This window comes from Felis catus, chromosome C2, assembly GCF_018350175.1.
Source record: "Felis catus isolate Fca126 chromosome C2, F.catus_Fca126_mat1.0, whole genome shotgun sequence".
Classification (NCBI taxonomy): Eukaryota; Metazoa; Chordata; class Mammalia; order Carnivora; family Felidae; genus Felis; species Felis catus.
The window spans coordinates 97627718-97642433 of record NC_058376.1 but is presented as its reverse complement, the minus strand read 5'-3'; the positions used below and the strand labels follow the sequence as shown (position 1 = coordinate 97642433).

Genomic DNA, 14716 nt, shown 5'->3' with positions numbered 1-14716 from the left:
ACGCTTAGCCAACTGAGTCACCCAGATGCCCCTCAAGTCACAAGTCTGATGGGCTGTAGCTCTGAGCAGGGACAGCTCTGACAGAAGTCAGGTGACCTGGGATAGAAGGGAGGGGAACCGATGGCAGCAATGAGCCGTACATCCCTGTGGTCAGTGGGGACAGCTGGACGACCCTGGGGCTCGGTGCAGATAAGAACAATGCACATTACAGGGCCCTGCATGGTTTCCAGACCATTCCACAGATGTCTCACACACAGCACCTATAAACAACACGCTATGCGTTCTCACATATTGTAGACCTCCTTTTCTCATTTTGCTGCAGTATGCTGAGAACTTCGTCTCTATTACTAGTCCTTAAATTGTATTTGGGGACCAGTCTTCTCCCTCCTCAAGGGAAGGACTGGAACAGTGGAAGAAGGTGGAAAGGTCCCATAACTAACCATCTCAGGAACTGCCCAAGGAATGCAACACAGCCTGTGCAAGGGACGCCGGGGGGCAGAGACGGAAGTCACCCGGAGAGAGAGAAAGGCACGCTGAGAGCAGTCCCACATGGGAGGCTGTGCAACCTACACAAGACAGGGTCAGAACGTGGGGCAGAGGCACCAGACAGGACTTCAGAGCAGGGAACCAGAGAAAGAGAAGCAGGACTGGGGGCCCGCTGCAGGGACAGAACAGGGCTCTGGTCAGCTCAGCCCGCCTGCAGCCCTCACCTCTGCCCGCCACCCCTCGCTTCCCCTCCTGTCTCTCTCTTTTTCCTATCCTTGATCCGTCTTGGATCACAGGACTGCTCTCTCCACCTTGACTGACATAATATAAAGGTGAAAAATAATCAGTAAATACTGATTAAAATTTTATGTTTACCCTTCTGCATTTTTAAAAAGAAGCCAAGGTGAATCTCTTCTCCTTTAATCCCTCAAAGATTCCTGGCATCTGACATAATGAGACAGAGTAATATTCGTTCAGACATCCTGTTACAAGAGAAGTCCAGATGAGTATCTTTTTCTTGCCAAATATCTTAATATTCAAGGCTGCTAGTTCTTCTAATGTTCTCTTGTGATAACAGAGCTCAGGATCTCGACCAGGATGAACGGCAGGATGAGAAAAGAGAAAGGATAAAAAGATCAAGCCAGTGAATGTACATGTGACTAGAGATGTACGTGGCCAGTGGCTGTAAAGAGCAACATCCCTTTCTGTTTTCCCGGTATAAGCACACCCTTTCACATGAGCTCTGAGAAGTGGACAACAAATGCAACAACAATGAGAAAGCAGGGCTCGTCGAGGGAACTGCACTGGCCAAAGGGGTAGCTCGTGTATTTTGAGCAGGATCCCCAGTGGTGGGGGTGTCGGCTCAGGCTGCCATCTGTCCATCCATTCACACAGTTCCCGTTAGGGCTAAAGCCCACATGGGCAAGAAACCTGGCTGAGGAACACCTCCGCACCAGAGCTTTGATTTAGCGGACCATTTCCTGGGCCAGAGAGAGACCAAACACGGGGCCTTGGCCTCCTTCGTATCATTTCCCCAGGCTCGGGGCTTCAGTGGTCCGTTCGGTGGGGAGCGGAGACTAACCAGGTACCAGCAATGGCACTCACCCAGCACTTACATGATGTGCCGCCAGGACAGGGCTGCTCCTCAAAGCTAGTTAGCGATAATCTGTTAGAAGTTTACAATAACAAGGAGACTAAAATGAAATTTACGAAATTCCACCTAAATGCATTTTATTCAACTGACCTCCTCATGTATTTTTCCTTTTCTTTATCATTAAATCTCATTATCACACTAAGTTCTTAGGAGAGAAAAGGCAAAAAGTAGAGACCCTAAAAATGTTTTTGGAGGGTGTTAAGTGTTTTCCAGTGGACACTTGAGGCACCCGTGAGGCAGCACTGTGGCAACGTCTGCAGAACAAGTTACGGGGTTCATCCCGACCCCCAGACCTGACATGCAAAGCTTTGTTCTTCCCTCTCTTATGAGGGGAAGAAACGAGAGAAAATATTCTTACAAATACCACATAGCCCTAAGTCCACCATTCCGGGAGGGCTGGATGACTTCTTTTAGTTCAAAATTTCTAGTTGAGACCCAGAAAGAAGGATTCTACTACCCTGTTTTTTATTACTTTCTAACCACATGTCACCTTTTTCCACAGTCCATTTCCTCTCTAACCACCCTTTCTCATCCCGACTATGTCTTTCTGAACGTGTCTATGGAAGGCACGTCAAAGCCCACGCTGCCCCTTAAGGTTAGTGTGACGCACCAAGCAGTTTGACCAGTTTCCTGCAGCCCACCTCCCTACCTCTTCTTCTCCCTCTTCCTGGTACTGCTCGTCAACATTATCTTCCTGCTGGTCTGGGTTTCCTGCCATCTGTTGAAACAAAAGGGGAGGCTTGGGTTACTGAAGGCGGGAGATGCATTTTACAGTTCTCTGGGACAAAGAGCAAGCTTGCAGCCATAACACATGTACTTTCAGTGCATCGGTGGCCAGGAAATGATGAATAATCCTTCCCAACACAAAACCTAGGATGTATGTTTCTCTCGCTCTCGCTCTCTCTGAGTGTGGCCATATCATTTCACATCGTGGCCTACAAACCAACCAAAGCGGCAAACCTTCTGTCAGTGTGCCTTAGGACTAACCCTCTACATTAATCAGGCAGTTTATTAAGATGCCCAGGTTAAAACCACCCTCTGAAGTAGCGTCTGCTTACCACCAAATGTTCTTCCATTTCTGCATTCTCTTGCTTTGGATTACTTTGTTTTGGCTCCTCATTTTCATCTGGCAAATTTTCTTCTCTCACTTGCTCGGCTTCCTCAAACTCATCTTCGCCTTGATTATTGGGGTCATCTGCTGGGTTTATATCCTCTACAGCCGCCCTCTGCAAAATTTTAATAAAAAGCAACCACTACCTCAAAATCCAGGATCAAATTTAATTTCACTGGAAAGGCCACACACTGGCAGAAAATGAAATCGTCCTTCACCAGACTGCTCGACTCTCTCCTTGCCAAGACTCACAAGTACACATCCCACAGTCAAAAGACAAAACTCCTGCTTTATTTGTCAGCGGCTGATGGATCAGAGTGAAGTACAGACAGCACTTGTTTTCGGCAAGCGATTCCAAGACAGTCCTCCAAACTCTAGCACGAGAAATGGGAGTGGAACTAAAGAGACCAGAAAAAGAGTTCATCGACGTGAACAGAACATGTAAAAGAAATCACTAAAATGGGGGATTTAGATGGGCAAGGAGGAACATCTTTCCTGAGTATGCTGATTTTCATACAGACAAGCTTTCCCCTGCGAGCAATTTTTTACACGTTAAGGGGGTGAGCAGCCATTGAAGAGTGAGAAGTCTCAGAAAGGACTCAAGAAAGGGTGTGCTTGAAGGGGCTAATCCAAAAGTAAACAGTCAGTATCTAGCATGGAACCAATTTCTATAGAACGATCACTACCACGAAAGAGAAATGTTGCACTGGCAAAGGACAAGAGAAAAAGAACTGAGCGAACCCAGTCTTTGGCAACAGATCTTGAAAAATCTCTCCCCCAACCCTCCCTCCAGCAGCTCTCAGTTATGGTGTTCAACAAATGCCCTTCACATGATCGACTTGAGAATTATCTCCATTTTCCACTTAAACTCCCAAAGCACCTTTCACAAATACATGTCCTCATAAAGATTCAGATTTTAAATTTTTTTTTTCAACGTTTATTCATTTTTGGGACAGAGAGAGACAGAGCATGAACGGGCAAGGGGCAGAGAGAGAGGGAGACACAGAATCGGAAACAGGCTCCAGGCTCTGAGCCATCAGCCCAGAGCCCGACACGGGGCTCAAACTCCCGGACCGCGAGATCGTGACCTGGCTGAAGTCGGACGCTCAACCGACTGCACCACCCAGGCGCCCCAAGATTCAGATTTTAAAGGCTGAGCTGGGCAGGGATGATAATGCTTGCAGGAGCTTCCCGATCACTCCAGGGTCACCAACAGGACACTTAGCTGAAGCAGCAAATGCCTCCCAGAGATGAGGCCTCAGAGCAAGATTTGATCTGTATCAGTGTTCTCCAGGCAACAAGATTCCACTTCAATTCACTTTGGAGCCTTGAACATAGTCAAGAGCTCACCAGTCTCAGTTGACTTATTACTTGCACATCCCCGGCTACACGCTTCATTTAAGAGCAGATGACACTTTTCTTGGGAATACAGAGTGACAAGTCATCACCTTTACTCCAGACGCCAATTACTCCACAATCTCTATATATAGATTTCTTTCTGGGCATTATCAATAATACGTGTAGAAACACAGGAAAAATATAACACAGTCTCTTCAAAAACAAAGTACCAAAGGGCTTTTGCAAAAGCCCACAGAAATGTACACACAGGGTCCAACACGACGCAAGTAATAGGTGAAGTGTAACAGGCACAGTTGTTACCTTCAAATAAACAGATGATAGGGGCGCCTGGGTGGCTTAGTCGGTTCAGCGTCCGACTTCGGCTCAGGTCACGATCTCGCGGTTCGTGAGTTCGAGCCCCGCGTCGGGCTCTGTGCTGACCGCTCAGAGCCTGGAGCCTGTTTCAGATTCTGTGTCTCCCTCTCTCTCTGACCCTCCCCCGTTCATGCTCTGTCTCTCTCTGTCTCAAAAATAAATAAACGTTAAAAAAAAATTTTAAAAACAAATAAACAGATGATCAAACATACCTCAATAAAACTGGAAAAAATTTCTTTAATTAAAAAAACTTAGATGAGACAAAGACAAGCTGGCTAACGATTTCTAATTAAAAGAAGGAATGGGAGGAAGAGAGCAGTGTCCTCCAGACCAAGTGGAGTGCTGACTGGAGAGAGAGGGTTAGATGGTCATCCTCAAAGCACGCAGCACCTCCCAGAGGGCGGAGACTGGGACAGGCACCCTCTCACCGGCCCTGCATCCGCTCAGGCACATCCACTTTCTTGCTGCTCTTGTAAGATACTCCCTTGTCCCTCCACAGTCACCAGCTCTACTCCCCTACTCTCCAGAGCTCCCACCCTTTCCTGAGCACACTTGCACAAGTGCTAACCCAGGAGCCACAGGCAAAAGTGCTTTGTTACAGCTCCGCTCAAGTTAAGTACAAAAGCCATTTCCACACATTAAAAAAAAAAAAAAGTAAAAAAATTAAAAAGAAATTAAAAAAAAATTTAAAGCTATTTCCATCCAGGGGACTTTAAGCAGCTATCATCAGGGAGACTTTCTCAATGAGTATCAAGGAAAGATATATGGATCTTCCTTTCAATATAAACAAGACCCATACGGTAGCATAGACTAGATAAACATAGCGGTGGTTTTACTAGCAAAAGATGACAGGAGAGCTAAAGCAAGTTGTAAAATTCATCTACACACAAGCGCGAGAACGCACTCACTTGACGCTTGCTCGCCTCAGGCCCCCCGGCTACACAGGTGAACTGGGAGTCTAGGTCCTTTCTTGGTAAACACAAAGGACATTCTTGGTTATCAGGTCTCTACTGATTCATATTCTAAATTTTCTACAGCATTATGGTACCTGAGCATTTTTTTTCCCCCATTTCTCAAGCCCCACGTCCTTACTTCATGTACTGATTAAAATGGTTGCTTACTGCTGGGAGATGACAGTCACATGACCTACATAACACCCTAGCAGACTATTCAACATGCTCCAGAATGGCTCATTTCTTTTCTCTGCTTCTCTAACTCCCACACTTTTTTTTTTCATTTTTCAGAATTACTGCATATTTCAGTGGTTCTCACCATTGCTTTTCCTGATCTAGAAGTTGTCAGAGGGAAACTCCTATGTTTTTCTAGAGCAGCTTCTGAGCCAGTCTCCCCCAACACACCCTCAGTTTACAGTTAACAACATTGCTTATATAATTACGCAAGCCACCTTCCTTCTGCACTGATGAAATAACAGACATATCTAGAGCCAAAGGCATGGTAAACCTTCAAGTTTCCTTTCTGCGTTGTGAGTTTCCAAGTGTCATGACCGAAAGAGAGGACACTTACATCTGCCTCGGAGTCTGGATCAGCTTCGTGGGGACCCTGATCTTGAGGCTCACGTCCATTCTCTGGGTCATCTTCTGCCTCATCTTGGTGCTGGTTATCTCTCTCATAGGCTAGCAGATCAAAGGAACCAATATCAGTGCAGATGAATCAGACAGGACTCTACCCTTTCACTCAAAGAAAAGCCACCAGTGGGCTTTCCTACAGACTATTTCACCCAATCTCTCCTCCAAAGAGAAAGAAGTTAATTCAACAGAAGGCATACACCTCAGCTCTTCTGAATAGAACTAGGTCCTTTTCCTAGACCATGTGTCTAAGGAGATAGCATGGGTGAGTGACACATGCTAATCTTCTAAAGCAAATGTTTATAAGAGCTTCATTCTCCCCCTTGCTATATGAAAAACAATAATAAAACTTTCTCAACAAAAGCATGCCCAGTCAACTGGACACTGATAAAATTGTCAGCTAATTTTTGGGAATATCAAAGGAAATAGCAAGGTACCAAAAGAAGAACTGGTAACGTCTCAGGAAATGGAAAAAAGAACACCTCATCACACGGCAGTGATGAGGGATGCCACCACAAGGATACATCTCACAGTTCAACTCACACAGATATTGGCTGCTTTCAGAAAAATAAAATTCCATAAAGGAAATTTAGGTAAGAGCATACAAAGAGAAGAACAAACAACTTTTTAAGTAAGATATAAGAGGAAAGGTTAAGTATATGGAGAGTATTTAGCTTATAAAAAATAGAGATGCAAGGTAACTTACCATCAGGTTTCAAGTGCACCAAGGGATTCATTAAATAAATAAGAGAACAAACTGTTCTCTAGTCTTACTGATAATGGAACAAAAAAAGCTGAAAGTGCTGCACAGGGGGACATAAGGAAAACAATTTCTTGACTATGAGGGCTATAAAATATCAGAACAGGCTATAGAGGGAGTTTGGATAATCACCTTCTTTTAGCCTCTTTTAAAGAGGATACATATCTGAGTGTTAGAGTTGCCAGAGAAAATGTTACCTTGTAGTTCTATTATACAGGAAGGGATATTTGATAAATTGCATACGAGACGCCTGCCACAAGTGAAAACTACTAGTGCCTTAATCTGAAAAACTTTCAAGGCAATGATCCAAAGGTTTCCAAGGTAAGGAGAAAAGGTGCCATTTCCCAGAGTATAACAGTCCTATGATAATGTGTCACAAAGAACAATTCAGTACACAAAAAGCTTAAACTGTAGGAAAAAATATTAGGAAGGAAACAGATGATCTTGGGCAGGTGTGGCCACCAACGTGCACTGTTTGGAAGGATTACCAGCGACATAACAACAGCAGTGACAAAAGGCATGTGGTACACAAGTCTCGCTTGTATGTACTCAGATGTGCACGCAACTCTGAGTCGATGTTCCATGTGACCAAGTAATTTCATTAACGTATTGACAATCTGAGAAGTCTCACCACCTCCTTCCTCTTCTTGGACGCCCTGGTCCTCTGCTCCCTGAACAATATCATGATCCACAGTGTCATAATGACCTTGCTGCCTGCAAGAGACACAAATGTTAACAATTCAGTGACAAATTCGGTGGCACAATTTCACAGAAGTCATTTACATTTAAAGGTAGTCATAAACGAATTTTTCAACGGTTTTTAAAAAGTCATCAAGAGGTTCTTTCTTCTTTTTTTTTTTTTTAAACTTATGCTATTGGGTTTAATAAAGATTCCAGCTACAATTTCAAAGCATACCTTAAAAAACATAAAACACCTTTCACGTGGTAAAGTAAGATAAAGTTAGCACAGAACCTGCTAGGTTCTCTCTCTCCAAAGTAAGCTTGGAGAGGCGCCTGGGTGGCTCAGTCGGTTCAACATCCGACTTCGGCTCAGGTCATGATCTCACGGTCTGTGAGTTCAAGCCCCACGTGGGCTCTGTGCCGACAGCTCGGAGCCTGGAGTCTGTTTTGGATTCTGGGTCTCCTCTCTCTCTGACCCTCCCCCGTTCATGCTATGTCTCTCTCTGTCTCAAAAATAAATAAACATTAAAAAAAATTTTTTTTAAATAAAGTAAGCTTGAAGATCTAACGTTTTTAATTAGAAAAAAAAAAGGTTGATTGTTTTAGAATGAAATATTTGGAAATTCAGGTCTCCAGTTGTTGTTCCGCCCCGGCTACAGGAGCCCCCCCCCCCCCACCCCCCACCAAGCTCACAGGGAACAGGCACCCCGAGCTGTGTGCCCTGCTCAGAAGAACGAGAGGAGGGCTGCGTGCACCATCGGGAGAAGGCTACCGTAGCTGCTCCGGGGGCTGCGGCCGCCCCTCCTCGGGGCCGGCCTGCCTCTGCCGGGCCACCTCTCTGGCGAGGAGCTGCTGCCGCTGCCTCAGCAAGTGTCCCTGCAGCCGCTGCTGGTGCAGGGCGTCCTGCTGCTCTCTCAGCCTCTGCGCCTCCTCAGCCCGCCTCGCTGCCAGCCGCTGCTGCTCCAGCTGCTCCTCGTAGGGCGATCGCAATTTGGTGGCCGGCCCAGCGGAGGGATACACCTGGCGGGAAAGGTGGCGCTGCTGAGGAGTGACAGGCCGCACCTCCGGTCACCCCTTCCTTGGTTTCCCCTGACACACCCTGGCGGCGGGCCTGGTTTACCTAATTAACACCCACCCATCTGTCAGGTGAACTGGGATTACACCTCAGGTCCAAGGTCACCCTGAGCCAGAACCCCTCTTTCCCAACTCTCTGAGTCAGCCTTGGCTTCTTTTAGCAACCCATCTTCCCGATTTGCTGGCATTTTGGCAGATTTTCAATGTGCTCCCTCTCACACGGGAGAGGGCAAAACAGAAGGGCAAATCCCTTCTGAACCCTAACCGAACGGATGTTCAAAAGGTGCTGCTCTAAGCGGGCACGTAGTAACCTCACATTAATTGTAGCAATTTGTAAGCTGAAGCTGTAAGAGTGTAAGATCCAGCGATGCCAATTAATTCTAGGAATGCAGAACCAATCTCAGGCTGACCACAGCCAAAAAAGCCAAATTTCAGGTAAGGGCAGAGGGGCAGAGAACAAATTCCTTCAAGGAAAAAGAGAATGGGTGAGAAGGCAGTACCTTCTGATGAAAGGAAAAACTGCTCCACGAATTCTTAAACTCTGCTTCCCACTGAGCTACCCACAACTCACTCCTCCATCATCACCCCCTCTCCCAACCAACACAAGCACACCCAATATTCACCAAAGAAAAGAAGGTGCAGGGTTAAGGGGAATTAAACCCAAAGGGGAATTACTTTTGAAAAAGGCCGTATGAGGGACACAAGACTGGGAGAAGCTTCTCCGTGCTAAGTTTGCAACAAGGAGTCCAACAACAGAGGCTGTTACATCTACTCAGCCTAAAGCCTCAGGCAGCTTGAAGTCTTAGAAAGCTCAAAGCCGAACAAAACCTCAGAGGCATAAATACAAAGTGACTGGCATGTATGTAAAGGCAGGTAGCCCAGTGTTAGGATCAGCTTAGAGACAGAGGAAGAAAGATAACTCTCTGCACTCGGTGTTGCTTCAAGTTCTTTTAAATTCGGTTTTCTAATAATAATGGATTTTTCAAAGAGAAAAAGTCTTATTTATGTGAGAGGGGAGTGCTCCGGTAGGGGGAGACTGAGCAGAGATTGGTTAAACATACTCACCCAGTGGGCATCCTTAAGTGATAAGATCAGCCTTTTGACAACTTAATAACCACCTTGAAGATGAATGTGCAGAAGCCAACCTACCATTTGATAGTAAATGAACAGGGAGAAGGAGACTTTTGATCATAGAAAATGAGACCTTTCTGGGCCTCAAGTTGCCCTTGGAACTTGAACACGTTCCCCGGAGGTGCCCCATCAGGCGCTTATCTGTCCTCCTTCTGCTCAAGGGACCTGAGTGAGCATGAGGCTGCCTTGTTACGCACTACTGACAAAGAAAATACACCAACAGCTTTCTGTTTCCTTCGGGTCAGCTTTCTGAGGGATGGGAGCAGCTATGCCATTAACATTACACGAAAAAATTTAAACATGTGCATCTAAAAAACATACGTGCATGTAACATTTAGTGAAATCGCTCGAATTTTATTTTAGAGATTGTTGTATATGGGGAGGCTTTTTCAATGTTTAAAAACAAAGCCATGCTCCCTATCCTGGCTGACGAAACAGAATCCCAGTGGAGGTGAAGGACCTCGTACCTCGGCGTGAGCGTGCCCTCCCAGAAGGTTGGCTTCTTCCCTCGGGTCACGCTGTTCCTTCCATTCCCGATCCTGTTCCTCTGGCGATGGGTCGTGTTCCTCCTCCAGATGTTCAGCCTGCCCGACCTGTTCCATGGCCTCCTCTTCCAGGGCCTTCCTGTGCTCCTCTTCCACCTGACGCTCCTCCGGCTCTCTGGGTTCCGCGTCCTGCTGGTTCAGCTCTGCTGGAGCCTGAAATTCTGCCTCTTTCTGGGTGGGAGGGTAAAGTTTTGTTTCTTCTGTTCTTCTAGGAACAGCTTCATGTGTCTGCCACACATCATTATTCCGAGACACCTAGGCCAAGCACATCACTGGAAATGACCCTCTTCTACTTTGAAAGCAGTGATACAACCTGTTTATTACCATGTCTATGGGGTTACAACATAAGCAAAATCTTGGGAATCTAGAAATACACAGTCCTGACTGAAAAGTATGGCTGCAATGGAGTCACTTAACTCTTCTCACTGTGTCATCTCACCTATAAAATAGAGATAACATAAGTAAAATCTCATCGTAGGAAGCATACAAATAGTAACCTAAGAGTAAAGCCTATACATGACCACATTGCAATCTAACTTCCCTCAAAAGCAATCTAACTCCTGTTTTCCTTTAGAACAAGGAAAAAAAAAACCTCTCAGACTTCAAGTGATGAAGTGCTTACATGATTTTCTTCAATGTAAACTTTGTTTTCAATAATATTTGAAAAGTGGGGTGCCTTAGTGGCTCAGTACGAAGAGCATGCAACTTTTGATCTCAGGGTCATGAGTTCAAGCCCCATGTGGGGTGTAGAGATTACTTAAATAAATCTTAAAAAAAAATAATAATGATTTGAAAAGAGAAGGACAGGGGCTTCTGGGTGGCTCAGTCAGTTAAGTATCCAACTTTAGCTCAGGTCATGATCTTGAGATCCGTGAGTTCGAGCCCCACATCGGGTCTATGCTGACAGCTTGTGGCCTGGAGGCTCCTTCAGAGTCTGTGTCTCCCTCTCTCTTTGCCACTCCCCCCCCCACTAGTGCTCTGTCTCTTTCTCTCTTAAAAATAAACAATTTTTTTTTAATTTAAGAAAAGAGAAGGATAAGATGATATTGAGGATGAGTTGGGTTTATTTTTATTAACTAATAAAAAAAAAGATGCCATTACTAATAGACATCCATGTTAACTAAAAATAGTGCCCATTAAACCATACAATAAAACATTTTTAACATATTAAAGTAGCATCTCTTCATAAATCCGAGGAAATATTTTGTAAATATTTTGTAGTGTTAATATAGAAAACTCTGAACAACAAAAAAGACATGTTTTGTGTTTTTTTTTTTTTACAGAAAATTCCTCTTCAAAAATTGGTTGATTTAAATTGGTTTTCCCAGATTGAAAGTTTCAGAGATTTCCATTTGATCTTCATTACTTAGAAAGGAGGGGCAAAAAAGAAATGATAAAATATCGTAAGAAAACGAATCACTCCTTTCCCCCTTCCCACCTTCTTTATCAGAAAAAATGACTACTTTGGTCAGATTGTTCTTTCAAACTGAAATAAATGTGAAGCCATCTTCTTAAATTGGCAGGACTATAACTGAGAAACTGAACTGTATAAATAAATAAATAAATATTTCTGCACAGTGAAGGAAACAATCAACAAAACTAAAAGGCAGCCTATGGAATGGAATAAGGTATTTACACATGAGATATCTTATAAGGAGTTAGTATCCTAAATCTATACAGAATTTATCAAACTGGGGGTGGCCAGGTGGCTCAGTAGGTTAAGTGTTTGACTTTGGCTCGGGTCATGATGTCACGGTTCATGAGTTCAAGACCCACATCAGGCTCTCTGCTGTCAGTGCAGAGCCTGTTTGGGATCCTCTGTCCTCCCCCTCTCTTTACCCCTCCCCCTCTTACACGTGTGCTCTCTCTCTCTCAAAAATAAATAAAAGCATTTAGAAAATAAAAATTAAAAAAAAAGAATTTATCATACTTAACACCCAAAAAAACAAATAATCCAGTGAAGAATGGGAAGACAAGAATAGACACTTTTCCAAAGAAGACATCCAGATGGCTAATAGACACACGAAGAGATGCTCCACATCACACATAATCAGGGAAATGCAAATCAAAACCATGAGGAGATATCACTTCACACCTGTCAGAATGGCTGAAATTAACAACACAGGAAACAACAGATGTCGGTGAGGATGTGGAGAAAGGGGAACCTTCTCACATTGTTGGTGGAAAGTGGACAACAGCATGGAGGTTCCTCAGAATTAAAAACAGAACTACCCTATGACCCACAATTGCACTACTAGGTATACCCAAAGGATATAAAAATACAGTTTTGAAGGGGTACATGCACCCCGATGTTTACAGCTGCATTATCAACAACATCCAAACTATGCAAAGGGCCCAAATGTCCATCAACTGATGAATGGATAAAGGGGATGTGGTGTGTGTGTGTGTGTGTGTGTGTGTGTGTAATGGAATATTACTCGGCCATCAAAAAGAATGAAATCTTGCCTTGCAATCATGTAAATGAAGCTAGAGTGTATTACACTAAGCAAAGTAAGTCAAAGACAAATACCACATGATTTCACTCATGTGGAATTTAAGAAATAAAACAGATGAACATATGGAAAGGGGGGAAAAAAAAGACAGAAGGAAGCAGACCATAAGAGACTCTTAATGATAGAGAACAAACTGAGGGTTGATGGAGGGAAATGGATGGGGGATGGGCTAGATAGTGCTGGGCATTGAGGAGGGCACTTGTTGGAATGAGCCCTCAGTGTTGTAGGTAAGTGATGAATCACTAAATTCTACTCCTGAAACCAATACTGCACTATATGTTCTGTATGTTAACTAACTAGAATTTAAAGAAAAATCTGAAAAAAGAATAAAATAAACAAAAGGAGGAAGAAAGTCCTCTCTCAGACATCTGAAGGCAACTTTTGGAGATGTATGTCTTACCAATGTCCTCACGTACCTGGTGTGTTTGACATAATACTGCCCCTAGCTTTACATGAAGTATTTCTTTAAAGTGCTTTCAAACATGTGCCATTTATCTCCATAGCACTTCTGTGAGAAAGCTTCCAGCAGATAACTACTCTCTCCACCTCACAGATGAGAAAACTAAAGGTGTGAGTCATTACAAGATTAACCCAGGAAACTGGTAGCCAGACTAGGATAAAGAATAGAACCGATCCCCAGGCCAGAGATCTGGTCATGTTTTCTTATGTTAAAAGTAACCACAGAAGACACAGAGGGTCCTGTCTATACAGGAATGCTCTGCATGACTGAAGATTTCCATGAAGTCTGCTCCTAGCAACTTAAATATTCCCATAAGATGGTAACTCAGGGCACATCTTCTTGAACATTTGCTGTTAAAACCAACTTTTTCAGGGGGAAAGATAGTCATATGTGCTGTATTTATTATACATGTAATTAAAACAACTTTGTAAGAGTTAAGGATAAGGATAACCCTACTTTTGATGTCTCGCTTAGGAGATATTTTTTAAGCAAGGCTCAACTTTTACGAAGAACAGGAATACAAAAAAAAAAAAGTGGATTAAGAAACTAGCACTCATACATTTGGTAGTTTTATAGAGACCTCTTAAATACAATTTTTGGCTTGTTCTCTGTGGACCCAGAACTATACTATCAACCCTAATACTTGAGTGGACTATCACATAATATCCTTATGATCATTTAATCTTCTTACTCTGCCCCCTAACAACCCAAATGACATGAACAGAAAAAATAAATAAAAAACTCAGCACAACAGCTCCTTAAAAAAAATAAACCCACATGAATAAACAAAGTTGGTAGAGTCTTTCCCAGAAAATATTACAGCAGTTCTCAAAGTGTACTCCCCAGACCAGCTGAATCAGTTAGAAATGCAGGCCTCATCCCAAAATAACTGAACTGGAAATTCTGGGATGGGGCCCAACTATTTGTGTTTTAACAGCCCTGCCGGGGACTCTGATCTATGCTAAAATTTGAGAACCACTGTTCTGAAGGAAGGGTCGGCAATATTTCGAGCAGTTCACCTGATGACAGCTTGATGGGGAAAGTGACCCCACCACAGAATACCCGTTCACGCCTCTTACCTCCCGCGGCTCTCCAGCTGCCTTCTCCCTCGCTGTGCTGTCCCTGTGTGGAGAATGTGTCACCTGGGTAACATTCTGCTGCTCTGTTTGTTCTGGTTTGCGAAGGCTTGGGATCCGATTCAAAGTATCTTTCAATTGTTTATACTCCGCAACTTGTGTCTGTGTATAAATTGCACAATTGGATGCAAATTGTACAATTTGAGGAGGGAAAGAGATACATTGTTCATGGATGGACATTAGGGTTCACTGGAAGACTAGACTAAAATATTATACCGAAGTACAAATTAGGAAAAATATGCAGATTATTTCCATGCATTAGCTATTCTTACTTGGACAAGCTTAACCATTTTTAAGCACATGCAAATGAGAATTAGACATAAAGGGAGCAGAGAAAAAATATCTAAGACAGATGTTAGTTTCTCAT

General features: G+C 43.8%; 1 protein-coding gene across 4 annotated transcripts in view; it reads right to left on the bottom strand.

Annotated features, from left to right (window-relative positions):
* Positions 1-14716, bottom strand: part of GOLIM4 (golgi integral membrane protein 4) — a 79860-nt gene that overhangs the window by 6775 nt on the left and 58369 nt on the right. For 2 of the 4 annotated variants that reach the window (XM_006936274.5, XM_006936275.5), the window contains 7 exons: positions 14293-14451; positions 10163-10495; positions 8263-8510; positions 7441-7523; positions 5988-6097; positions 2698-2865; positions 2289-2357 (listed from right to left, as the gene is read on the bottom strand). In XM_006936274.5, coding sequence (XP_006936336.1) covers positions 2289-2357; positions 2698-2865; positions 5988-6097; positions 7441-7523; positions 8263-8510; positions 10163-10495; positions 14293-14451 — 1170 coding nt within the window. The remainder of the gene's footprint in view (positions 1-2288; positions 2358-2697; positions 2866-5987; positions 6098-7440; positions 7524-8262; positions 8511-10162; positions 10496-14292; positions 14452-14716) is intronic. The other 2 variants (XM_003991933.6, XM_019810464.3) reach the window with 1 other exon arrangement.